This window comes from Zootoca vivipara, chromosome 15 (assembly GCF_963506605.1).
Source record: "Zootoca vivipara chromosome 15, rZooViv1.1, whole genome shotgun sequence".
Taxonomy (NCBI): Eukaryota; Metazoa; Chordata; class Lepidosauria; order Squamata; family Lacertidae; genus Zootoca; species Zootoca vivipara.
This window is the reverse complement of record NC_083290.1, coordinates 25,482,962-25,507,744: the sequence shown is the minus strand read 5'-3', so window position 1 is coordinate 25,507,744 and position 24,783 is coordinate 25,482,962. Positions and strand designations below refer to the sequence as shown.

Sequence of the window (24,783 nt, the reverse complement as noted above, 5' to 3'; positions counted from 1 at the left end):
ATCTATCTATCTATCTATCTATCTCGCTAGCACATTCAAAGCATGTTCCTTCCCTCAAAGAATTCTGGGCATTATGGTTTGTTATAGGTTGCTGGGAATTCTAACTCTGTGAAGGGCAAACTATGGCGCCCAGAATTCCTTGAGGGAAAGGATGCACTCTGGAATTGCCTTAAAGCTCATAGCTGCCAAGTTATCCCTTTTTTTAAGGGATTTTCCCTTATGCTGAATAGGCTTCCTCGCGAGAAAAGGGAAAACTTGGCAGCTATGTTAAAGCTATAGTACACAATGCACCAAGCAATTGTTATTCCACACTTTCCAGGCCATTCTGCCACCACCTCCCTTATAGCAAAAGGGCTGGTGTGGGTGTGTTGTGTTTAAGAGCGTGAGGTCAACTTCAATTGTGCAACCTGGATTGGCCGTTGTGGCACTGAACGCCACCTGAAAATAGCAGCAGCCTGGAAATGTTTGGGTGTCCATCCCTGTCCCCCCCGCAGCTCCCTTCCCAGGAATGAAATAATAGCTTTCCTCTCCTTGATCAGTTCCTGAGAAGAGGTGGAAATAAGCAAGCACAGTTGCGGTGAAGACTCCTGCCCCGTTTAAACATTAAACTCTGGTGATCTCTTTAAAAAGGCGGGGTCCTCAGTTTCACTTGCCACTTCAGGCCGGACCTTGGACCTTCACACACTCAAGCAGTCGTGAAGCAGAAGGAAGGTGAGCTGATAGAGGTGACTGGCTGAGGGCACCCTTAAAGTGGTATCTTTGGGTTCTCCAAGGAAGGGGTGTGTAGGGTTTTCATGGGCGCTGGGGTGGGGGTGGTTGTCCCAACAGGGAGGTAAGCAGTCATCATCTTAACCAATGGGACTGTGGGCTACCATTATAAGCTAATGCTTTCTCCCTTGAGTGAGGCTTCCGTGTGTGAACAGCTGCTTCTTTCCAGGGCTTACATTGTACAAATTGGGACGCTCCTTTAAGACGGAGCATTTCGACGGCACTGATGGCTACGAAGCATCGGCAACAACTCAGCTCAAAAGGTAGATGGGGTTGTGACTGTGTGCGGTCCTCCTGGCTGCTATTCGCAGGTTAGAGAGACCAAAAAACAAACATCATGGTGCTGCCTTTTTGCTCTAGCAGGCTCCTATGTCTTTAGCAGCTGCAGTTCCACAGGTGGAGCTTTCTCCATTGGGGTATTCCCAGGTCATGATGCTCCTCACTTTCTTTAAGGCAAAGCATGGGTGCCTTTGCAAGGTGTGTGTGGGGGGGAGAAGCTGCATATATTTAAAGCACCCCCTCCAAGGAATCCTTCTAGCTGTAGCTTACCCCTCACAGAGCCACAATTCCCAGCAACCTTAACAACACACTGTGGTTCCTGGGATTCTTGGGATGTGTGTGCTTTAAATGTGCTTTAAAAGTATGGTGTGTACACAGCCAGAGAGTTAGAGAGAAGGCGAGTCCACTGTACAAGAGATCAATGTCCTATTTTATACCTACTTTCCCTTTATTTGAAAAGCAGAGGACGAATGTCTTACTATATTAACTCTGAAGTGTCAAAAGTTAACTGTGGCAAATGCTCTTAAGACAACCCACTGCTTGGATTTGCCATTTGAGTTTGGAGGTACATATCTCACACCTCACCTTTGGACTTTTGCTTGGAATCTTGTCTATCTGTTTAAGGTTGCTTGCAGACAACCTGTCTGTTGAGTATTCATTCTTATTTGTTTGTGGTTAGATGACAGGTTAGATGACGTTGCATCGAAACAAGTGCTACCCCCCACCTTCCGGTGCATTTTCCTATCGCTTTCATTATCTTACTAAGTCTTACCTTTTGGAGAAGCAGAAGAGTGCATGTGCAAGAGCTTCCAATCCGCTGCAACTGTGGGGCTGGAATTTCTCCACTATTCAAATAGTTTGCCTTTCACAGCTGAAGAACAGCACTCTGCAAATGCTCAGAACAGACACATCCTTCCTCATTCTTCTGCATCTTCCGAGGATGAATCTTCCATGACTGGGTCAAGAGAAGAAGGGGATACAGCTCAATTCAATCCCCAGAAACTCTAGGAAGGACAGGGAAAGTCCCCTGCCTGAAACCCTCGAGAGCTGCTGCCAGACAGCATAGGACAGGGGTGGGGTGGGAAAAAAATTGGCCCTCCAGAGGTTGCTGAACTACAACTCCCATCATCCCTGTCAACTGAACATGATTGCCAAGACTGGTGGTACTTGGATTCCAACAACATCTGGAGGGCCACCGATTCCTCATCCTGTATAATTAATGCTATAGACCAGGCATCCCCAAACTGCGGCCTTCCAGATGTTTTGGCCTACAACTCCCATGATCCCTAGCTAACAGGACCAGTGGTCAGGGAAGATGGGAATTGTAGTCCAAAACATCTGGAGGGCCGAAGTTTGGGGATGCCTGCTGTAGACCAAGGACAGTGAACCTGTTGCCTTCAAGATATTGTTATACTCCAACTCCCATTGGCCCTAGCCAGTGCAGCCAGTGGTCAGAAATGCTGAGAGCTGGAGTCCAACAATATCTGGAGGGCCACCATCTCCCCATCCCTGATGTAAACAATTCTTGGCTAGATGGACCACAAGATAAAGCATCTTCCTATGTCCCTGGCATCCAGGGATTGCCGCTTTTCAGTTCTGCTGCTGGTCATCTGCCACAGAACTTGATTTTGCAAGTTTGCACTATAAAGAAAGTCACAGAATTGGTCACTGTCCAGCTGCCAGTTCTCAGCTTCACTTCTTTCCTTTCCTTTCTGTCCCTCCACAAACTAGCTCAGTTTTCCCCAACCTGTTGCCCATCAAACCTCTGGGGCTGCAGCCCCCATGAGCCCCCATCACCACAGCCCTATGTTTCTGCCTGGGGTTGGTGGGAGTTGCAGCCCCAATTGCCTGGTTGGCTGCTGGTTGGAGAAAGGCGGAGCCAGCAGGAGAACCTTCATTTTGCTCTCATGGCAAGTCTTGGGGTGGGGTGGGGGGTTAGCAAAGAGGAACTTGCGGAAGAGAAACCAGTAAGGAGAAGCTGTGACCATATCCTCTTTCGTTTGTGATATGGCTTCTGGGCTTGTAGGCTTCTTCATGTGACCACACAGGCCAGGGGGCTCCATCTCCCCTCCCAGGGCTGTTGGAATCAAACGACATTTGGAGACTCCAACTTCACCCTCTCTAGCATGGCCCCCATCTGCACTGCACATTTGAAGCAGTATCGTGTCACTTTAAACCAGTGGTTCATACCCCTCAACTGGTATTGAGTTTGCGGGGGCATGCTTTTGCACAAGTCACCTGGCTCCTGCAAGATTGCATCCCCAAAAGATGTGCATTTGGGGGGGGGGCTGTGCTCTCGTGTGAGCACATGTGCAATGGCTGTTTCAACGGTGCACATGGCAGCTATAAATATGGCTTGCTGGTTTGAGGGAAAGCACATTGAACATGAGCATTTTCCAAGATCCTACAAGATACCTATGGGTTGTGTCCTTGGCTTCACCAGTAGTTGGAACGCCCTGGAGCTGGAGTAAATGGGAAGATATAGCTACCCTGAGTTACTCCTAAAAGTAAAACATATGTATCTTCATCAAAGGGGAAGAGGAGATGCAACACTTTGGGATGAAGGAGGGTATCTGCCTTTCAGGAGTGAGTATGATGCATTTCATTAACCCCCAAATCTTTCTTTTTTTGCAGGGCCCAGGGACACTGCAGAGTTAACTATGTAAGTGCCAAGTTGAGCTACTCCACTGAAAATGAGTGGGCATTCCTGGCATCCCTTGGACACCAGTTCGAGGGCACACACACATGCCCACACATGCACACGCACACATATGCACACATGGGGGGCACTTTACACAATCAGATTAGAATGGTGGGTTGAAACTGGAAGCACACAGCCAAACGCTCCTGTACTGAGGTTTGGGGCAAGCACAAACATATTTAAATTTAACCCACTCATGAAACATATTAAAAACGCAGGCTGCAAATGGGTTGCCAAGGCTGATTGGATTGCCTTTGCCTGACGTAGGTTCTCACAAGCCTGAGAACCCTTGACTGCCTCCAAGCTGTGGCTGACACTTCCTTTTCCTTCTTGGTGTTACAGGAAATTTGAATTTAACCCCAGAGATGGGATCGATAACCCAGCCCTGTCACTGGCAGAGGATTCTGGTAACAATGGGGAGCGGCATCTGGGGCTGCTGCGTGGGTGGCAGAGGAAGGACCAGCTGTTTCCCTCTTGGTACTTGCAAAGAGGGAGGCTTGCTTCCCCTTCCACGTCAGGGACCTGAGAGCTGCTTACCACCTCGTCCTGCAAATTGCACATTCAGTGGGGCACGGATTTTGATGTGAATCTACAGTACTTAATTTGCACTTAGCAAGACTGTGTTTATTTATTTACAAAATCATAAAATAAAAATAACTATCCTTGGGGGTGGGGTGGGGAAAATGAGCAGGATTTACAATAATTATACATCATTTGCATCTTTGAGTGTGGCAACGCCTACTCTTTGGTACGTTCGACAACCAAGGGACTGTCACACACACATCACAAAATGCCTGTTCCACAGCCAAAAATATTTTCAGAAATAGCTGCCAAGTCTCCCGTATTCCCCGGGAAACCCCCGTTTTTCCAGCTGTTCCCAGCCGAAAAAACGGATTTTTTTGTTTCCCCCCGGTTTATTCTGGCGTGGCGGCCATTTTGGAACTGGGCGGAGCATGCTCAGAAGCGACTTTTGATGCTGCTCTGCCCAGTTCCAAAATGGCTGCAGCGCGACTTCTGGCGCGGCGGCCATTTTGGAACAGGGCAGAGCAGCATCAAAAGTCACTTCTGAGGATGCTCCGCCAAGTTCCAAAATGGCGGCAGCGCTACTTCCGGTCTGCTACTTATTTCTCAGGCAGGGACTTGGCAGGGCTTGTCCACACTGAAAAAAAATATGGCTTCACGCTGGTCTTCTCATTAATGTATTCACATGATATTTTCCCTATCCATAGGAGCCAGCTCATAGGCGACGAAGTCTCTTCACCCTCCCCCATAAAATATTAGAGGAGACAGCCCCCTCCCCAGTTGATGGGCATTGCCATTCAAATGGTGTGTGTGTGTCATGTCATGTGATTGATTATGTAGGGTGGGACTTACCTGCCCCCCCTCCAATATTTTATTCAAATTGGCACCCCTGTCCAGTCTTGTCCTGGGCCTTCCCTGTTTATATGTGGGTTTTATCCAAACATCCAGGATCAGTGAGTGGGGTTGGGGGGCAGGAAGGCTGCATTTAAGTGATGTATAGTTCTGGGTCAACCTGGATGGGTAGGGTGTCATTAGCTGGTGCCCACAAGTCAAAACATCCTCTTGCATCCTAAAGGAGAGAGAGAGAGAGAGAGAGAGAGAGAGAGAGAGAGAGAGAGAGAGAGAAGCAGAAACAGGCGACTTTCCAGAACAACAAGCCAAAAAATCCAATTAAAATAAAAAATCGGGCAATGTAGGAAGGCTGTGGTGCGTGCAGAGCTGTGTTGGGGACCCTGGGTCTGCAGGGTCAGCCTCTGATCTTGTTTTCCACAGAGCCAGAGGGAGGGGCTCAGGTGCGCTTCTGCTTCCTGAAGAAAGAGGATGGGGAGAGCTTTGGGTTCTGGCTACGGCAGGAGGCGGGCAGCAACGGGCACATCGTGCGACAGGTGACGCCGGGGGGTCTGGCTCACCGCAGAGGCCTGCAAGATGGAGACCGGATCTTAGAGGTGAACGGGGCTTATGTCGAAGGCCTGGAGCACTTCAGGGTGAGGTTCGGCTGGGAATGGCGGCTCCCTGTTTCCCATTTAAGGTGGGCTCCCCCCCCCAATATAATTCAAATAGTAATACAACAGAATGCAACACAAGAAATAAAAGGAGCGATAAAATGCAATTTAAATATGTTGCAATTGCTGCAGCAAGCAGAAAAATCATTATGTGATCCGTCAAGGCCCTTTTCAAGTGGTCCAGGGGTAGGAGGAAATTTGGGGAGAACATGATCAAAATGTTTTACAGGTGGCACCTAACCCCGGTCAAAATACATAAAATGTATAATACTAAAGACAATTTGTGTTGGAAGTGTAGGGGGGAGACGGGTACATATATGCATGCATGGTGGCACTGTGAAGGAATTAAAAAGTTCTGGATCCAAGTGTTTGAAGAAATAAAAAAAATACTTAAATATAATATTAAGAGAAGCCCTGAATCCTTCCTGCTGGGGATCTTAGACAACACGATCAAACCACAGGATGAGACATTGTTCCTGTACGCAACATCAGCGGCAAGAACTCTGATCGCATCCTATTGGAAACAAAAGGAAATACCCAGCATACTGGAGTGGCAAGAGAAATTATTAAGTTATAGACAATTTGACTAATTCGATTAAAGGATATACTAATAAAAGATTTCAGCAAAATTGGGATAAATTTGGGGAGTACATGAAAGGACAGTGCCCCATGGTAAAGTCTTGGGTCTATTTCTAGCATCCTGCATCGAGCCACAGGAAAATAAAATACACGGAGACAAGGATTAAGAGAGATGTTTTAGTTTATTATAATTTATCTTATAACTTAAATAGAAAATGAGTTTATGTCTTATGGAATGATATCTGGAGATATTTATTGAACGATATCTAATTGGGAATGCAGTAACTGGATATAATACCTAAAGAAATCTGAGAATAGAGATAAGTGGGAGTCTTTAAATGGGTGGAATACAGTTTAGAAGATTGAGAATTCTGATGAATTTAGTTGATATTGTTATGGATTGTTTCTGGATGAGAGCGATGATTCAAATGTATGCCTTTTTTTCTTTTTTCTTTTCCTTTTCCTTTTTCTCTTTTTTTTTCTCTTTTCCCTTTTCCTTTTTTTCTTTCCTTCTTTATTATTGTATGATTTACATGAGCTTGCACATTATGATCTCTATGAGTTGGTATATTATGATTTTTATGAGTTTGTATATTAGGACTCCTAGGATTTTGTGTATATGAATTTGTGCTTATTTTGGTATGACTGTGAGTTTCGAGTGTGTATGGTTTGTATTTTAACTTCGATTCTTAATAAAGCTTATTTTAAAATTTTTTTTAAAAAAAAAGGAGGAAATTTGGGGATCACTGCTCATTTAGAACTTATGACCATAAAAAGAGCCAACAGCCCATGTAGTCCAGCATCCTGTTTTCCCAGCCTATGGGAAAACTTCAAGCAGGATGAGAGCACAGGAACAGCATCCCCTCCTCCTGTAGTTTCCAGCAACTGGCATTCAGAAGCTTCACTGCCTCTGAATGTGTGTTCAGAGCATAGGCATTCTGGTAGTCCTCTCCTCCATGAATTTGTCTGATCTTCTTTTAAACCTTTCGAATCCCTGCCTCCTGCAGAAGTGAGTTCCATAGTTTAACTATGTGCTGTGTGAAGAAGGACTTCCTATTATCTGTCTTTGCAACACTCAGCTTCGTTGGATGCCCAGGAGTTCTACTGTTATGAGCAGGGGTTGGCAACCTAAGGCCCATGGGCCACAAGCGGCCCACGGGGGTCATTTAACCAGCCCACGAGCTGCCCTCAAACCGAGCCACACGCTCGGTGAGTCCCCATGCGCTGCGCTAAACCACGGTGCCAGAAATTGCGTCTGTGCAGACACAGATGCTGGAAATTGGGGCGCTCGGGTGCGGTCTGGCCCATGGAGGGATCTCTGCTGGAGTGAACCGGCCCAGGCGAGGTAACCCCTGGTTATGAGCCTCTGTTTTGAGCCTTGCCTCTTTCTTGGCAGGTGGTTTGGAAGATCAAGAGCAGCGGGAAGCAAGTCTCTCTCACCGTCCTGGATGGGACATCCTATGAGTTGGCAAAAGCCCTCGACCGGGACCTTGGCCAGCTCTTGCCCCATCACAACAGGCCACAGCTGTGCTGCGTCAACAAGGACCAAAGTGGTTTTGGCTTCAGCGTTTCAGCTCCAGAAGGTAGTGAAACCCACACTGCAGTTTGTTGTGTTTTTCACCACAAATAACCAAATTCTGCCATGACGAAAACCAGAATTTTACCATCGGATTACACTGTGCAAATCAAAAGACAGTTTGCACACATTGGCTCCCCCCCCCCCGGTTGTTTATTCTGCTGCCCAGATTGAAATTTGCCATTTATTGCAAGGGATATTATTTGTTATTACTTTTCATTGCAAGGGATAATAGAGGGGAACGGAAAAAACAAAGAGATTGCTGTTACTGAGTGGGGGAAATAAATGCCCACTGCAGGAAACTGTTCCCAAACTTGATTCTAAGGGTATATTTACAGAACCAACTTATCATCAGGGTTTAAATCAGTTTAATTAAGGGTTGTGCCCCCCCCCAAAAAAAAGATTCCAGAGAATTGTAGTTTTTGTAAAGTTCCTTTACAAAAAGATATTTCTTTGAAATATCTGTTTGAGATTCTTGGTCCCCCAGAACACCCTGCAAAGATGAGAGGGCTTCAAAACCAGGTTTGGGTCTCTAGGGTCAACACTTCACCAAAAAGACTAATATTGAAAGACCATCAGTTGTACAAAATAGTACAAAGTGGAACATCACTGAAAATGTTTAAAACAATGCACTGTTGCAATATGTATTGTTTGTCCACCACAGCGGTAACTATTACTATTTTTTTATTTAAAAACCCTATAAGAATCACTAAAAAAAGGTGGAATAATGCAATTTATAATTGAACTCAGCATTTTTGACATATAATTATGCCCCCCCCCAATTTTTTTGGAATACTTCATCCCCTTTCATTGTTCTAAATCCAAGGTGGCAAACTTCTTCTTTTTGAAATAATTTTTATTTGATTTTATCAATACAAAGTCATAAAAAACCAAATATATATCCATATACAGAGATTTCTCCAAATCTCAGGACTTCCACCCACCCCCTCCACGGAGTCCCATTTTAAACGTTTAAAACTGCATCTTCTTCTGACCTCTAACTTTTTATATCAAGCCATAAGGTCCCTACCAGAGAGGAATGGCAAACCAAACTGATGGGGAAAATTTATAAGTTATATATGAGACCACTGTAAGCAGATGGAAACATTGGCAGGATTTTGAGTTCACTGGTAATGAAAATCAACATGGACAACATGCTCTTTATTCAGCTCGTAGTCATCAAGGAGAAGAAGAGAAGAAGAATCCCCTTTTCCCAAAACCATCTGCTTATATACATTATTTACACAATGGGCTTTGCGTGATTGGCTACTTCAGGGCTATACCTGTGGGCCAATCAGTTTGTGGATTGACTTCTGCCAGCAGCCTGATTGGCTGCTCCTGCAGGCCAATCAGGTTGCGGATTCACTTCTGCCAGCCGCCTGATTGGCTGCTCCTGCAGGCCAATCAGGTTGCAGATTCACTTCCACCTGGAGTTGGATTGGGTGGCTCCTGCGGACCAATCAGACTGCTGATTCTGGATCCTATTGTTCTATGATTCAGCTCAGTACATAACAACGGGAGTAGGTGAAGGCAAAAAGAGGGGTCCTGGCTGATAAATGCTAGTTCCCCCCCCCCATGCTCCTGTTTTCATATCCTTTGCTTTGCAGGTGTGAAGGGCACATTCCGACTCTCTGTGCCAAAGGACGGGCCAGCTCACAAGGCAGGGGTGCCAGATGGTTCATGGCTCCTGGAGCTCAACGGTGCTTGTGTGGAGAGTTGGACTTTTGCACAGCTTCACAAAAAGGTACCAGGGCTGTCACCCAATGACAGAAATGTTGGCTTTAGCCAACTGACTGAACAACTTGGGGACCAGGTCACATCCAGGAACACCTTCCTATGGAAGGTCCCTCCCCGTCTGATCATTTCAATCCTAGCCAGAGGAAAAGCTCTGAGCAGCGCGCTGTATCCTCCCTGGGTTTGGCTTACGTACCCAAATTTTCGATTCCAGATCAAGCACAGCAGCAACCCAATGGGGCTGCTGGTGATCGACGCCAAATCAGAGGAGTTTTATCGGCAACGCGGCGTTAAGGTCACAGCCGCTATGGCTGACGCTTCCTGGGTTCCTTTCGAGGTGAGGAAGCTGCAGATGGTGAGAGGCCAAGATGGCTACGGCTTCTTGTTGAAAGAAGAAAAACGTTGCTCGGGAGAAAGAGGTGAGGCCCCTTGTCTGGGAAAGAGCCAGGCTGCATAGCACGTCACACCACAGTGTTTAAATTCGAGAGCAAAGTAGGTGACTTTGAGGTAAGACAGAGGACTGCTCGAGCTTTTCCCCTTTCATCCAGACAAAATGCTTCCTCCCACCCAGCTGCATTTCTCCCCGAGGAAAAAAAAGGGAGGAACCAACATCTTTCCCCCTGTACTTTGAAAGGGTGATTTGAGAGGAAACAGACAATGTTCATTCTGCATTTGCAAAGAATCGATATTTCACCATGGCTGCACCGACACATTGGAACTCCCTGCCCCTTGATATTAGGCAGGGCCCTTCGCTGCACTGTTTTCAGAGTCCACCAATGGACTCTTTCTTTGTTTAAGCAAGCCTACCCAGATGTGTACATCTGACGTGTATTTTAACATGCAATTTTAGTTTTAAATGGCTGGTTTTATTTGACATATGTTAGGTTGGCATGCTTTAAACGTCTAATTTTAAAATATGTTCTATATAAGCTGCTTGAAGATTTTGATGCTTAAGCAGTATGTAAATCTTGATAAATAAATATGTTTTGAATATTCAAATGTGGGGGGAAGGGTTGAGCAACTCCCTGCCAGTCATCTATTTAACTTCACAGATATCATTTGGATGTTTTGCATCTTTGGGCTGTTCTTGGTTTGTTGTTTGTTTTTGTTTATTAAAAAAACACCCATTCAAGACAAACTTAACAGAATTTTGCGTAAGGTGCAGGCTGGCTCTTTTTTTGCACCATCTTAACAGAGGCCAAACCAGGTCTGTGTGGCTTAGGAAAAATGTCCTCGCATGCCAAATTAGGACCAGTGCTGGAACTAAATAGGCCCATGGCCTGGTCAGTCCCCAATGCTGATCTACACTGATAGATGGCAGCTCTCCAGGGTTTAAAACTGAGGCTTTTCCAGACTTACATGGAGGTGCTAGGGATGAACCTGCCACCTCCTGCATTTTGCTCTTCCACTGAGCTGCAGCTCCATGTTCTCTAGCAAATAGAACAGAAGAGAGCTTTGCTTATTCGCCTATGGCGACTTCACTAGAGGAGCACATGTAAGACACACAGGCACGAACGTAAAATGCTCATAAACGTAAAGGAAGCAAGGCGCAGCCACTGGGATAATCAATGCTGCTTCTTCCGTCCTGCTTCCTATGACTTGCAGGTCAGTTTCTGAGGGAGGTCGAATCCGGCTTGCCAGCTGAGAAGGCAGGGATGAGAGACGGCGACCGTCTCCTGGCTGTGAACGGCGAGGGCACTGAGGACCTGGACCACCAGGAGGTGGTGCTGAGGATACGTGCCGACAGCAGCCGGGTGGCCCTGTTAGTTATTGACGCAGAAGGAAGCAAGTTCTATGACTTGGTATGTAGCAGTTTGAGTATGAGAGAGAGCACCAAGGAGATTGTGGTGGGATCCTATAGAAAGGTTTTTCCCTTTGCATGCGGAGATCCTAGAACCTAAGCCTAGAAATAAATTCAGACATGACTCATATTTTTGGTTTGGTTTTTGGCAGAATTTAGGCCACAACTTTATTGATTACAAATCAAGTGAGTGGTTGCATAGGCTCTAGTTCCCAAAAGCTGACTCGAGGCACCCATGAGTCAGCATACAGGTTCACACCTGGGACGGGGAACCCGTCTGGCAGCGCCAGCCGGGCCCTGATTCCTCCACATGTGCCCAGACACTGGATAGGGCACCTACTGGGGAATACCAACCATTGGTCAAATGGATTCCTTTAGAGGGATACCTGTTTTGATAGGGTGATAAGGTCTCATTCCACCCCTATCAGCATGAACCAGAGCCTATCTGCAACCTTACAAGTTGTGACGATTTGCTATGCGGCAGGCAAAACCCAAATGGCACAGCCAATCAGCCAAGAGGGGGAAATTCCTGCTGCGTCCCTGCAACAATGGCAGACGACACACGACGGCACAGCAAGGTCAAGCGAAGACCTAAAATTAGGGAGAGAAAGGCGGGTGTTTCGATGTGCAGAGCTGGAGAAGAAGGACCCTCCCAACACGCGCTGCGCTTAAATAGAGGGCCATCCGGATCATCTGATTGACAAGCCTGCAGCCAATTACATTCCCTCCCGGTGGTCCACCAATGGTGTTGTGGCTGCTCCTACTGTCCCCGCCCCAACACAGCCCTGGTTGCCCGGATCCCACCGCAACACGTCCCCTTCCTTACAGGGAGGAGCCGATCTACCATAAAGACCACAAACTTCTTGGGGCAAAGATAACCATTTGTAATAAACTTACACAATGGTCCAAATATATCATACAATAATAAAGTTATTGAATTGGGTGAAGATGCTCTGAGGTGGGATTCCCTTCTGTATCTCTGAGCACCTGCACGCTGCAGACAAACTAGCTGAATAGATCTCCCTCGGGAATCTACAGATTTGGAGGCTGGAAGATAATTCTCTGCACTTGGGCTAAACTACATTTACGAGGATTATTTGGTGGAAGCCATGGCAATTAAACTGGCATAAAACTAAGACAATGGAGTAGTGTACCGACATACAGTACTTTATAGCTCAGAGCACCTAGCATAGCCACTGCCAATCTTGTGCCCTTCAAACATTTTGGACTACAACTCCCATCAGCCCCAGCCAGAATGACTTTATGATGCTGGGGCTTATGGGAGTGGTACTCCCTAACATCTGGAGGGCACCAGGTTGGCAGTGGCTGATGTTGCACATGCCATTTGTGTACCATCAGGAATGCTTTGGATCCTTTGTCTTGGTGGGGTGGGAAAGAGGATAAATTGGTTTCCTTTCATGATTCTATATAGCTTAGAAGTTAATTGTATTTAGATATGCATTTCTTAGGTGTCTTTCATCATAAAGTCCCAGGACAGGTTACAACAATATAACATATAGTTATAATAAATAATAATAATAATAATAATAATAATAATAATAATAATAATAATAATCTATTTATACCCCGCCCTCCCCAGTCAAAACCGGGCTCAGGGCGGCTAACACCAATAAAATTACAATAAGACATAAAAGAAAAGAAAACAATTAATTAAAATACAATATTAAAATTTAAAATTTAAGTAGTCCATAAATCGAAACCCAAAGGGAGGAAAACACAGGGGTCAGACTGAATCGAACCCAAAGGCCAGGCGGAACAGCTGTCTTGCAGGCCCTGCGGAAAGATGTCAAATCCCGCAGGGCCCTGGTCTCCTGTGAGAGAGCGTTCCACCAAGTTGGGGCCAATACTGAAAAGGCCCTGGCCCTAGTTGAGGCCAATCTAGCCACCTTATGGCTTGGGATCTCCAGAATATTGTTGGTTGTGGACCTTAAGGTCCTCCGCGGGGCATACCAGGAGAGGCGGTTCCGTAGGTACGAGGGTCCCAAGCCGCATAAAAACAGATAAAGCCATCAAGATTATAAAACAAACAAAATCATCTCAAGTGGAGCAGAGAAGTATATACAGGTGAATTAACAGTCACAGGCCATGGTAAAAAAAGTGCATCTTCAGCATACAGCAAAGAAGATGCACCTCTGTGGAGAGGGAATTCCATAATTTAGGGGCAGCCATGGAGTAAAAACCTTCTCCTGGTCACCCACTCACTGTACTTCTTTCGATAGCTGAACTGCCAAGAGAGCACCCCACCCTCCTGGAGGTCTTAACACCTGAGGGGGTCTGTAGGAATGGAGGCAAGTGTTTCATATCTTTCTTGGGTCCTAACTAAGTCATTTTGGGGTGTCAAATGGTAATGTGAGCACCTTCCATGCATCGGGTGGCTTTTGTTGCGTTTGCTGACAATACCCTAATCGTGACGTTTGCGGTCTCTTTTTGCTTTCCCAGGTTGGGTTATCACCTCTCCTTTTCTATGATGACCATGAGCCCCCATCGGGCTTGCACGTCATCCCCCCTCGCCCAGCATGCCCCAGGAGAAATAGCAACGCTGCCTTCACACCCTGCCTCTGTCACCTCAGAGCAGACCTCCATGAGAACAGACTGCATCCGGAGCAGTCTGGCAGCAGCTCGACAGCCTTCGCAAAAGAGGTAACGGTGCTTAACTACGGGGACACTGTATGGCTTACAGCCATTTTGAACACCTCGGTTAAACCTTTCCCACCTTTTGCGCTGCAAAGAGTGTGGATCACGTGGTAATTTTGTTTCTGGGCTATATTGCTTCAAGTGGGGGACCACATAATTAAAGATATCGTTTTGATCATCCTCGTCATCATCACAAATGTCATGGAAAGCTCAAAGGACGCACCGGTCAGGAAGCTAGAATGTTGTTCTCCCTCTCTCCAAACAGCAACTGGAAACTCCTGACTGCCCCAGACAGGACAATGTCTGGTGCCTTTTAGTGAATAAATCAGCCTTCGCCAATTGAGTGCCCTTCAGACGGGGCAGCGGCTGTGGTCAAAATCATCTAGAGGGCACCATGTCAGCAAAAGCTAGCTAAACCACAGAATGACACTATTCACACAAGAAGTTTATCCATTGCTCAGTCGAGTAGAGCATGAGGCACTTAATCTCCTGGTATGCCCCGTGGAGGACCTTAAGGTCCACAAATAATAACACTTTGGAGATCCCGAGCCATAAGATGGTTAGGTTGGTCTCAACTAGGGTCAGGGCCTTTTCAGTACTAGCCCCGACTTGGTGGAACGCTCTTTCACAGGAGACCAGGGCCCTGCGGGATTTGACATCTTTCTGCAGGGCCTGCAAGACAGCGCTGTTCTGCCTGGCCTTTGGGTTGGACTCAGCCTGACCCCTGTTTTCCCCCCCTTATGGTTTTGATTTATGGGCTACTTTAAAACGAGGCTGCATTTAAAGTTTTTAAATTTTAAACCATATTTTAACTCGTATTTTAATTAATTGTTTTTCTTTCTTTTACGTTTTATTGTAATTTTATTGGTGTCAGCCGCCCTGAGCCCAGTCTTGATTGGGGAGGGCGGGATTTAAATATTATTATTATTATTATTATTAATCTCAGGGTCATGGGTATATGCCTCATATTAGGCAAAAAGATTCCTGCATCACAGCGGTTTGGACCTCGTGATCCCTTCCAACTCTATGATTCTGTGATTCTGAGAAAGACAGACTGGAATCCCTCTTTTTAATATCTAGCTTTCGAAAAGCATGATCTTTGTGTTGGGAGAAGCATTTCATAATTTCCCCCCAACTTCAGTCTAAAGTAATATACAGTCGTACCCTGGTGGTCGAAAGGAATCCGTTCTGGAAGTCCATTCAACTTCCAAAAACATTCGACAACCAAGGTGCAGCTTCCGATTGGCTGCAGGAGGAGTTTCCTGCATGCAATTGGAAACCGCGGCGGACGTAAGGGTTCCAAAGAACTTTGCAAACTGGAACACTCACTTCTGGGTTTGCGGCGTTTGGGAGCCAAAACGTTTTGAGTTGCAAGGCGTTCAGGATCCAAGGTACGACTGTATATGCAAGCTGGTTCTGGAGTTCAGGGTTACCGGTTTCAAATATGGAACACTTATCACTTAATAGGGAACTCCTGTGATGAAAAAAGGCCTTATCTGTCTGAGAAGTATGGCAGAGACGGGAGGTGCTGCTCGATTCATGATTAGGGATAGGGGAAGAAATTCAATTCAGTTTGCATTTGATTCAATCTAATTTGCGCTTTCTGAAACAATACACAAACTGAAAACACAGCCATCTTTTGAAACCCACACTTCTCCAAATTTTGCAATGCCACTCTCCAGCCAAGTAATGTGTTCAAAAATGATGTACTAGGGCAAAGTGCACATGGCTGGAAATGCCTATATTAGTAAACATAACGTACAAAAATGTGTCACGTTAAGGAAATTTGCTTTCAAAAATGTGTACTTTGCACACAGAATTGTCTATATTGGGATAAATTTGCGCTAAAATGCTGGTGAGGACTCTTAAAAAGAGAATGTGCAAAACGATGCATACTAAACTTAAGTTTGGAGAAATGATAAATGGAAAGGAAAGGAAAACGACAGATTATGCACTCCCTAGGACTCATGATCCACCTAGGTTACAAGAATTAAGGTGCATGTACTGTTCCACAGTGCTGCTTGCACAGCTCCTGCCTGTTTTGAGCTTGCAGAAGACACCTTCCTCCTTAGTACGCCATGCCTCACTCTGAGCTGCCCATCTCTCAGTGAAAAGCTGTTGCCAAATGTCTGTTATGGCAGACCAGCCTCTGTGTTGGCTCTCACAAATGTACATTGGCATCCTACTTCAACCCTGCAATAACCATACAAACGTTTCTAGCAAGCTTGTCTTCCCACAACACAATTGTGCAGGCCATTTGGAGTGTATACTGTCAGACTGAAAATGGAATTAACTTTGTGTCTCCCCCAAGCTTTTTGTGCCCAATCACCTGGGACCAGCTATTTCTCACCACTCTTTTTAAGCATATCCCAGCCTTCAAATCATAGGTTTGGTTTGATCAGCATTCTCTTTGTTTTGTAAACAGGGCCAAGACGCATTGAGCCACGCATTCTAGAAGCTGCCAGGCCATTATCACCGAGCACAATTTCAGCCTGGCTCTGCAGGGAGCTGAACTCCTGTTTGTGGCAGAAGTGAGCACAGTTGCACAGATGCTAGCGCTGCAGTTTGAGCCTCTCTCCCTCATGGCCTGGCTTTTCCCTGTCGCACCACTGCCTTGTTGAGCAATCTGTTTCTCCAACCCCTGAAAATGCTTCCTGTGGATTTGGGCAAGCGGGCTGCGGTCTCGAAGCAAGGCATGCCGATCAGAGGAAGAAGCTCTGGGACACCTCTGAACCCCACAAAAATCAAACAAGAGACTGTGTTTTTTTCCTGCTTTGGGGTGTGACTTTGTGAGCAGAAGAGGCTGGAAGATTCGTGTTAAAATTAACCTCTGTTTGGAATGACTGCTGCTAAGGGTAGACCTTCCCCCACTACATCAGAAAAGGTTAGTGACAGAAAGGCACTCTGCAGGCGCTCAGACACACTCTTTATTTTTCCTACACATGTTTGGGGGCTGATAGCAGCTTAATTCACAATATCAAACTGAGTTGAGGATTAGGTAGGAGGTGGGAGGCACATGCTCTGATGACCTCTTCCTTCAGATGTACAATGGATTAAGACCAAAGTCCTTCAGCTGGTGCTTATAGTCCATATGGATGACAGTAGCCTCCTTCTCCCAAGTGAGCTTGGCACTTTGCAATTTAGAGAGGACGCAGTCCAGGCTACCCTGCAGAAAGGAGAAGTTAGAGGCAGGATGAGGGGTGCGTGTGGCACCAAGGGATGGAGACCAAAAGTGTGGCATCCTTCTAGTTCTATAGCTGCACACGACTTTACAGCTGCTGCTGCAGAACAGCGAGAACATAAGAATATGTACCCAAGAACTTCATGTTTGGACACAACAACACTCAGAATGCTGGAAGCAAGCTTCTGAGTTGCACAGAACACTTCATCGGGCATGTTTCAGAGCAAACCATTATTATTTTTTAACATTTTATTTCTAAAAGCTGACTCTATTTCAATAGCTGGTAACAGATCAAAGAGGCACTACCCTACAGCCTCTGTGTTTGAAAGCAGGCCATGAGCCACAGAAGGGGTGCATGGCACCTAGAGACTCACACCTGTGGGAATAAGACACCCCCTCTCCCCAAGCTTTAGATAATGGCCCACATGCTGAACCCATTACCGTATCTCTTCTTTGCAATCTGTGACCCGCCACCCACCCAAACTCACATGCAGGATTTTTTCATATTCTGTCTCCATCTCGTCAACCTTGCGCTGCATCTCGGCTACGGCCTTGTCCTTCTCTTCCAGTATCCTTGCCTGGTCCAGCTGGCTTTGTAGCAGATCACCTTGGCAGGCAGCTGCAGGGCAGAAAGTGTTGGGCAAGGAGAAAGAGGAGACAAATATGTGTGGGAAGGAAAAGCACAGAGAGGACCTTCCAAGGCCTCTAGCTAAGTGGTGGAGCTCCAACTTCGCACACAAAAGCCCTCAAAGTCAATTGCCGGCATCTCCAGGTTGAGCTAGGAGAGAGCCCTGCCTGAAGCTCTGGAGAGCTGCTGCCAATCAGTGAAGCAATGCTGAGCTCGATGGATCAGTGCTCTGACTTGTTATAAGGCCATTTCTTACGTTCCTAAGGTGGCAGGCAACAAACATCTCAGAACAGAGAACTAAGAAGTTCGTGGGGTGGCATGTGATGGGGCTTGATAACATCTATTTTCTACTGCTTTTAAGTGGCCTTACACTCCAACTTCACCTGTAGCAAAATGTGCCAGAATCTATTCCCTTAACGCAAGCTTAGTAGGGCTTGTAACAGAATTAGGAAAACTGATTTCCATCTCAAGGTTTGGAGGGTTAAGATTCATCCTCACTCCACCTCCCTACCCCACACACAGATTCCAGGTGCAAAAAGTGTGTGTGTGTGTTTGCAAAAGAAGAGTATCACTTTTTAACTTGTTTTCCCCCAAGTCCTTAACTGAAAGATGAACATGGGCAAAGAACAGTTGCTACAACCATACGTATCCATGTGTGATCATCTCCAAGGCCAAGGGTGTGTGTGTGTGTGTGTGTGTGTGTGTGTGTGTGTGTGTGTGCGCGCGCGAAATACCAAGTTGTGCCTGCAAGTTCTGCGTCTCCGCTTCTAAACGATGGATCCGGGTATTAGTCTGGTGCTGAAGCTGCTGGTACTTGCGGATCATCTCTGGAACACAAGATAGGAGAAGAAAATGACTGCCCCGTCCAACACCCTTGCCCTTCATTAACAGGCCTAAGATTTATAGCCGGGATGGAGGAACCTCCAGACATTGTTGGATTCCCACTTGCATCAGCCCCAGTCAACATGGCTAATGGCTAAGGAAGATGGGTGATGATGGGAAACCTCTTGCAGGGGGGAGGCAGGTTCTCCACACCTGATTTGTAGCATCAAGTCTATCTGGTGTAACAGAAGGTAAACAGGTTGTTCCTAAAACAACCTTGCCTCTGTGTGCTTACAAGAGAAGTTTTGCTGGGCAGGGTGGGGTGGGGGAGCAGATAAGAGTCACAAAGGGTCTGTGTGCCGAATGATATATGACAGTGTGGAGGGAAACACTGCCTTCATCTGAACTTTTCAAAGCCAACATCCTGTGATTGCATTTTCCCGAGGAAGCGTCTTGCTAAGACCAACTAGCTTACTGCGTCATGAACTTCTGCCCGCATCCGATGAATGAAGTGGACAGAGCAAGCGATGTTCTCAAACTTAATCCATTATGGGAGTCCATTCGATTCCCAAAACCGTTCGAAAACCAAGATGCAGCTTCCGATTGGCTGCAGGAGCTTCCTGCACTCAAGCAGAAGCCGCGTAAGCCGCGTTGGATGTTTGGCTTCCGAAAAACGTTCGCAAACCGGAACAATCACTTCCGGGTTTGCGGTGTTCGGGAGCCGATTTGTTCGGAAGCCAAGCCGTTCAAGTACCAAGTACCACTGTGCATCGTGAAGGTGCAATGGAGAACAAAACAAGTCATGGAGCAAGGAGTTAAGCGGGGCAGGGATGTGTGCCGATAATTGGGGTACAGAAAATGAACGATCCTCTCCCTACTAATAGGAAGCATCCCCCACACCCCAAGGCCATGTGAATGTAGCATTGGGAGGTTGGGTAAAGTGGCAGGTGGATGCCAGAGACCCCCTTGGAAAGGCAATACTGCTGATTTGCAGAAAATCTCACGACTGCACCAGTCAAGTGAAAAGGGAACCGCTGAGTAAAGGGTTTGATGCCCAAAGAGGAAAATCAAAGTAAGGCAATTAAAAAACTACTGAGCCCCTTAATGTTCAAAATTGACCCTTGAATGCTGCTTCGAATCTTCTGTTGAAGCTCTTCTCTTCATTGCAGGGTCTGGGCACAGCACTCAACTATAGACACATTGCACTTTCAGAAAGTTACTATTTGGGGGTGGAATTCAGTCACATAGCAGGGTATTGCAAGTTGCACAATTCAGGTTGATTGGAAAGTCTTGCACAAGAAACCCGCTTCCCCCAAAGACCAGAGTTTTTTTTTTTTTTTTTAAATTTTAAAATTTATCTTTATTAGATTTCAAAAGCATAACAAATTAAAATCATAAAATCATAAAGTCATACACAATCATACAATCATACACTTATTCCCAATCAAAGAAAACAAACAAAGGAGAAAAAAGAAAAAAAAGAAAAAAAAGAAAAGGATAAAAGAATTATCTTCCGAGTCATTTCCCACCGCTTGTTTTGTGATAAGGAAAGTGATAGGAAGATGCGCTGGGAAGTGTGGGGTAATGCTTGCTTTGACACAACATCACCTAATCTCCCTGCAAACAAATCAGGGTGAGTACTGTTATAGGGTGAGTACTGTTATAGTGAGGGTGAGTACTGTTATAGAGGAGAGCGCAAAATATGGTCTGAAGCTCAACATCAAGAAAACCAAGATCATGGCCACTGGTCCCATCACCTCCTGACAAATAGAAGGGGAAGAAATGGAGGCAGTGAGAGATTTCACCTTCTTGGGCTCCTTGATCACTGCAGATGGTGACAGCAGTCACGAAATTAAAAGACGCCTGCTTCTTGGGAGAAAAGCAATAACAAACCTAGACAGCATCTTAAAAAGCAGAGACATCACCTTGCCGACAAAGGTCCGTATAGTTAAAGCTATGGTTTTCCCAGTAGTGATGTATGGAAGTGAGAGCTGGACCATAAAGAAGGCTGATCGCCGAAGAATTGATGCTTTTGAATTGTGGTGCTGGAGGAGACTCTTGAGAGTCCCATGGACTGCAAGAAGATCAAACCTATCCATTCTTAAGGAAATCAGCCCTGAGTGCTGAGGCTCCAATACTTTGGCCACCTCATGAGAAGAGAAGAATCCTTGGAAAAGACCCTGATGTTGGGAAAGATTGAGGGCACTAGGAGAAGGGGACGTCAGAGGACAAGATGGTTGGACAGTGTTCTCGAAGCTATGAACATGAGTTTGACCAAACTGCGGGAGGCAGTGCAAGACAGGAGTGCCTGGCGTGCTATGGTCCATGGGGTCACGAAGAGTTGGACACGACTAAACAACAACAACTGTTATAGGTTTAGGAGGTCAGTCTGGATGGTGCCTGTGGGTCCCTTCCAGACCTGTGATCCTGTATCTGTGAGAATCCATAAGAGGAAACCAGCTGAACCAACCCAACCGGTTCTGTTGTTAAGGTAACAACCTTGGCTGGCCAGTTAAGTACTGCCATTTTGTCCTAGGAGGGAGAACAATAGCCCAAGGGGTGCTGTGTATGCATATATCTTGGCTGATGTTGGAAGCTAGAGACATAGAGACTTGTCTTGCTGTGTGCCAGACCCAAAGTTATGGCTTAGGGAATCTCCTAGAAAACCTGAAGGGGAGGAAAGATCAAGTTGCACATATGTGTAAATAAAACAATATATCCCAAAGATACCAATGTTTCCATTGGCCTTCATTCCAAGGCAGCCAAACTCTGGAAAGGTGAAAGCATCCCTGGAGTGTCTTGTTGCTCAGAGATTGGGGGATGTACAACAATACTCAATGAAGAGGTCATCTGGAAGAGCCCCCCACCTTCATAAATATCCTTTTTGTCCCCTCGAGCCTCCTCCAGTTCTTTCTCCAGATCTAGCAGCCTCTGCTTGAGTCCTTCACTGTCAGCCATCGCCTGCCTGGCCATATCCCTCCGGAGAACTGCAGGTCAGAAGGATAAACACAGCAAACATGCAAATGCATCCAATCAAGGCTTAATGCCTATTTTCTCATTTGGCTCCCCAGATCCTTTGTACAAATGATTATCTCCTTATCGGAGAAGGCAAAACAACTAAAAGGTGTACCTTTCCTGGCTTGCTTTATTTATCTATATGATTATTTATATACTGTTATTTCATAGTAAATTTAGAGTGGTTTACAATAGTACATGAAACGAAGCAATAAAAAACCATCTTTTGAAAAATAAAAAATCAGAATGAATGAAAACCAAACCTCAGTTAACTATTGTGGAAAGATGCATCCTTAGTTGCCTACATAGGCATGGAAAGATATAAATGTTTTTAAAAGGAGGGTGCCTGTTGAAAGTGCCTGTTGGCTGATTATTCCAAAATACTTGGCTGGTGACACTAAAGGCTCCATTTCTTGCTGTGGACAAGTGAGCCTCTTGGACTTGAGGCACAGCCAGTAACACTCCTGCTGATGATCTCAGTATTTGAGCATGCAAGCTTTTGCATTACACAGAGCTCTTCATGCGATAGAATGGGGGGGGGAAGCAACTCTCACAACTAGGGAACCCCAGGTCTATGTAAATATAGAAAGCTGACCCCTTGGTCTAGGTCAGGAGTGGGCAGATGTTGAGATCCACTGATAGATATATCTGGGTAATTTTCAGGATGTAGGCAAGAGTTTCTGACTCCCAGTGGTTTAGTATGTGTAGTGGTTAGTGCGCTAGACTAGGGAGTGGGAGGCCTGAGTTCAAATCTTACTTGGCCATGACGTGCACTAGGTGACCTTGGACCAGGCACACTCTCTCAGCCTAACCTACCTCACAGGGTTGTTGTGAGGATGAAATGAAGAGTGGAAGAACCATTGTATGCCACCTTGAGCTCTTTGGAGGAAAAAGTGGGATATAAAGGTAATAATAAAATAATATAAACAGAGCAACAATATTGAACCCCCCGAAAAAACCCACATTTTGCTAAATTAGGCTGATCAGACAAAGAGAGCCTAGGGTGGCATTCATCTTTTTCTGTGAATGGATGGTGAGCTCAGTTCTGGTAATGAAAACTATTCCAAGTGCTCAGATGGACACAATGGTTCTTAACGGTAACCCTGGTGTACACTGGGTTCTCCCCATCCTTGTTTAATCCTCACAGCAACCCTTTGAGGTAGGCTAGGCTGAGAGGCAGTGACTGGCTTCCAACGCCACTCAGTGAGCTTCAAGGTTGAGTGAGAGTTTGAACCCAAGTCCTAGCATGTAGTCAGTAAGTTGGATCAACCTTTCCGAAGTGGTATAAGGCAGCTTCCTGGGTTCCTATAAGATTAGCTTAGAAAGCTTGGCAGTCCTTCTACCTGACCCTTCCAAAAATGCCGCCTCTGCTGTGTACCCTCTTAGGGCCTTTGCGCAATATCAACAAAATCTCCTCACCAAGGTGCTGCTTTAGGGTATCAACCTCCAGCACTGCTTTTCTGTACTTTTCCTCATCTGCAGGGAGAAGGAAAGAGAGAAATTGAAAGACTTCGGCTGGGTACTAATCGCCACTGATACTGATCGATGCGCCATTGTTATTATTTATTTAATTTATGAATTGTTTCCTATACTTGAAGTGCTTTCACAAAACAATGACAAACAGATAAAAGCACCGCATATATAAAACATCAAGCAATTGCTCAGATAAACACAAGAAGCGGTTGCATAGGTACAAAAACAGTTGAAACAATGGCGTATGTAAAAGCAGTCTCAAATCCCAAGAGACGCAAGGCACATGGAAACAGGAATTTGCAAGGCGTGGGGCTGCTGGAATCTCCTGGATGCTGCACAAAGCCTTACCTGGCCCAGTGTCTTTCTTTTGCTTTGCTGCTTTTTTCCCCTTCCCCTTTTTGGTGGGGGCCATCCTTGCGCGTTCTCCACAGCCTGCAAAAGGGAGCAGATGAATGAACGTTGTAATGTTTTTGGTGCATTCCAACTCCTGACGTTCAAAAAAGAGCTGGATCTTAAAACTGGTCCTGAAGGGGAGATTCCGTAGGGCCATCCTTATACATGAGGCATACATCGCTCAGCAGTGGAGTGAGGGTGGTCTCTGCTGTTTAGGTGGACAAGTGAACAACTGTTCGTATGGTGGAAGAGAAAGGTGGAGGCAAACATACCTGGGAGCAAAATGCTTCTTCTGCCTTCCCAGGTTCTCACAAGTTAATCTGTGGGCAGTTAACTAAACACTCTTTGCAGGAGTGTCATTCCAAGCAGCCAATGCACAAGGAGGGGGAAGAGGCGCTGGTTTTTCGGCAAGCCTATCCCAGCTGGCAGAGGTTGGGGCTCCTTGTGTCGCTAGGCAACCATCCTTCTTCGCTGCCATGGTGACCAAAGGAAGCTTGGCAGACAGACCGGTGCTCCAGCAAAGGAGGTCTGCGAAGTTGCATCCAATTGGCCTGAAATAAGAGAGGTTGGAGGATTTTCAGGCCCATTTTCAAAACTTCTTTTGCAGAAACAGAAAGGGGTGGGGAGTGGATAAGAATCAAACAGGCCCCGAATTCTCTTATGCACAGAGCTTCTTAGACCAAACCTATTTTTTCCCATAAAACATTTGGCTCAGCTTTGACACCCAGGTCCTCATCTACAACTGAAGGCTGAGTACATACAACAAGATTTCCACATGTGCATTGCTGACTTCCCCTCTTGTTCTCTTCCACTGCTGAAGTTTAAATTGGAGGATCTTTGGGGCAGGGATCATTTGGGGAGAGTTGTGGGTTTCTTATGATTTTGCTTTTTATGTTACTTTGAGAAATGTTGTATCCCCTCATATTGCAATTCTACATTTTATTATTATACGGTATGTCACCCAAGTGGCCCCTGCAACTAAATGTTGTTGTTGTTGTTGTTGTTGTTGTTGTTGTTGTTGTTGTTGTTGTTGCTGCTGCTGCTGCTGCTGCTGCTGCTGCTATTTATATTTAATAGCTTCCCCTTCCTCCCAAAGGAGCCCATGGAAGCAAACACATCCGTGATAAAACAGCACACTTAATGTTGCAATGTAG

The 24,783-nt window shown here is 45.9% G+C and overlaps 2 protein-coding genes across 3 annotated transcripts; one reads left to right on the top strand and one right to left on the bottom strand.

The window, feature by feature from the left end:
- The first annotated feature begins 664 nt into the window (after positions 1-664).
- On the top strand, positions 665-19,008 carry NHERF4 (NHERF family PDZ scaffold protein 4). Of its 2 annotated transcripts, none has more exons than XM_060283053.1 (11): positions 665-711; positions 938-1,031; positions 3,682-3,709; positions 4,091-4,155; positions 5,543-5,754; positions 7,748-7,934; positions 9,535-9,671; positions 9,876-10,080; positions 11,267-11,463; positions 13,923-14,123; positions 16,543-19,008. In XM_060283053.1, exons 2-11 carry the CDS (start codon positions 995-997, stop codon positions 16,570-16,572), a joined length of 1,299 nt encoding a protein of 432 aa, XP_060139036.1. In that variant the 5' UTR covers positions 665-711; positions 938-994; the 3' UTR covers positions 16,573-19,008. The 2 variants fall into 2 exon arrangements, with proteins under 2 accessions (XP_060139036.1, XP_060139037.1); XM_060283054.1 differs by having other exon boundaries at positions 702-725.
- On the bottom strand, positions 17,149-23,938 carry CCDC153 (coiled-coil domain containing 153; the record flags this gene model as incomplete). The annotated part of the gene is made up of 7 exons (XM_035140165.2): positions 17,149-17,283; positions 17,787-17,917; positions 18,661-18,753; positions 21,616-21,735; positions 23,183-23,239; positions 23,585-23,668; positions 23,902-23,938. Coding segments are annotated over 7 exons (651 nt in total), but the record flags the coding sequence as incomplete, so codon positions are not given.
- Between the last annotated feature and the right edge of the window lie 845 nt (positions 23,939-24,783).

Bases quoted from the DNA above. Each gene is read 5' to 3' on its own strand.
- NHERF4 (XM_060283053.1), top strand. From the start codon at position 995: ATGGCTACGAAGCATCGGCAACAACTCAGCTCAAAAG. The intron at 1,032-3,681 runs GTAGATGGGGTT...CTTTTTTTGCAG, and splicing joins GCAACAACTCAGCTCAAAAG to GGCCCAGGGACACTGCAGAG. The intron at 10,081-11,266 runs GTGAGGCCCCTT...TATGACTTGCAG, and splicing joins ACGTTGCTCGGGAGAAAGAG to GTCAGTTTCTGAGGGAGGTC.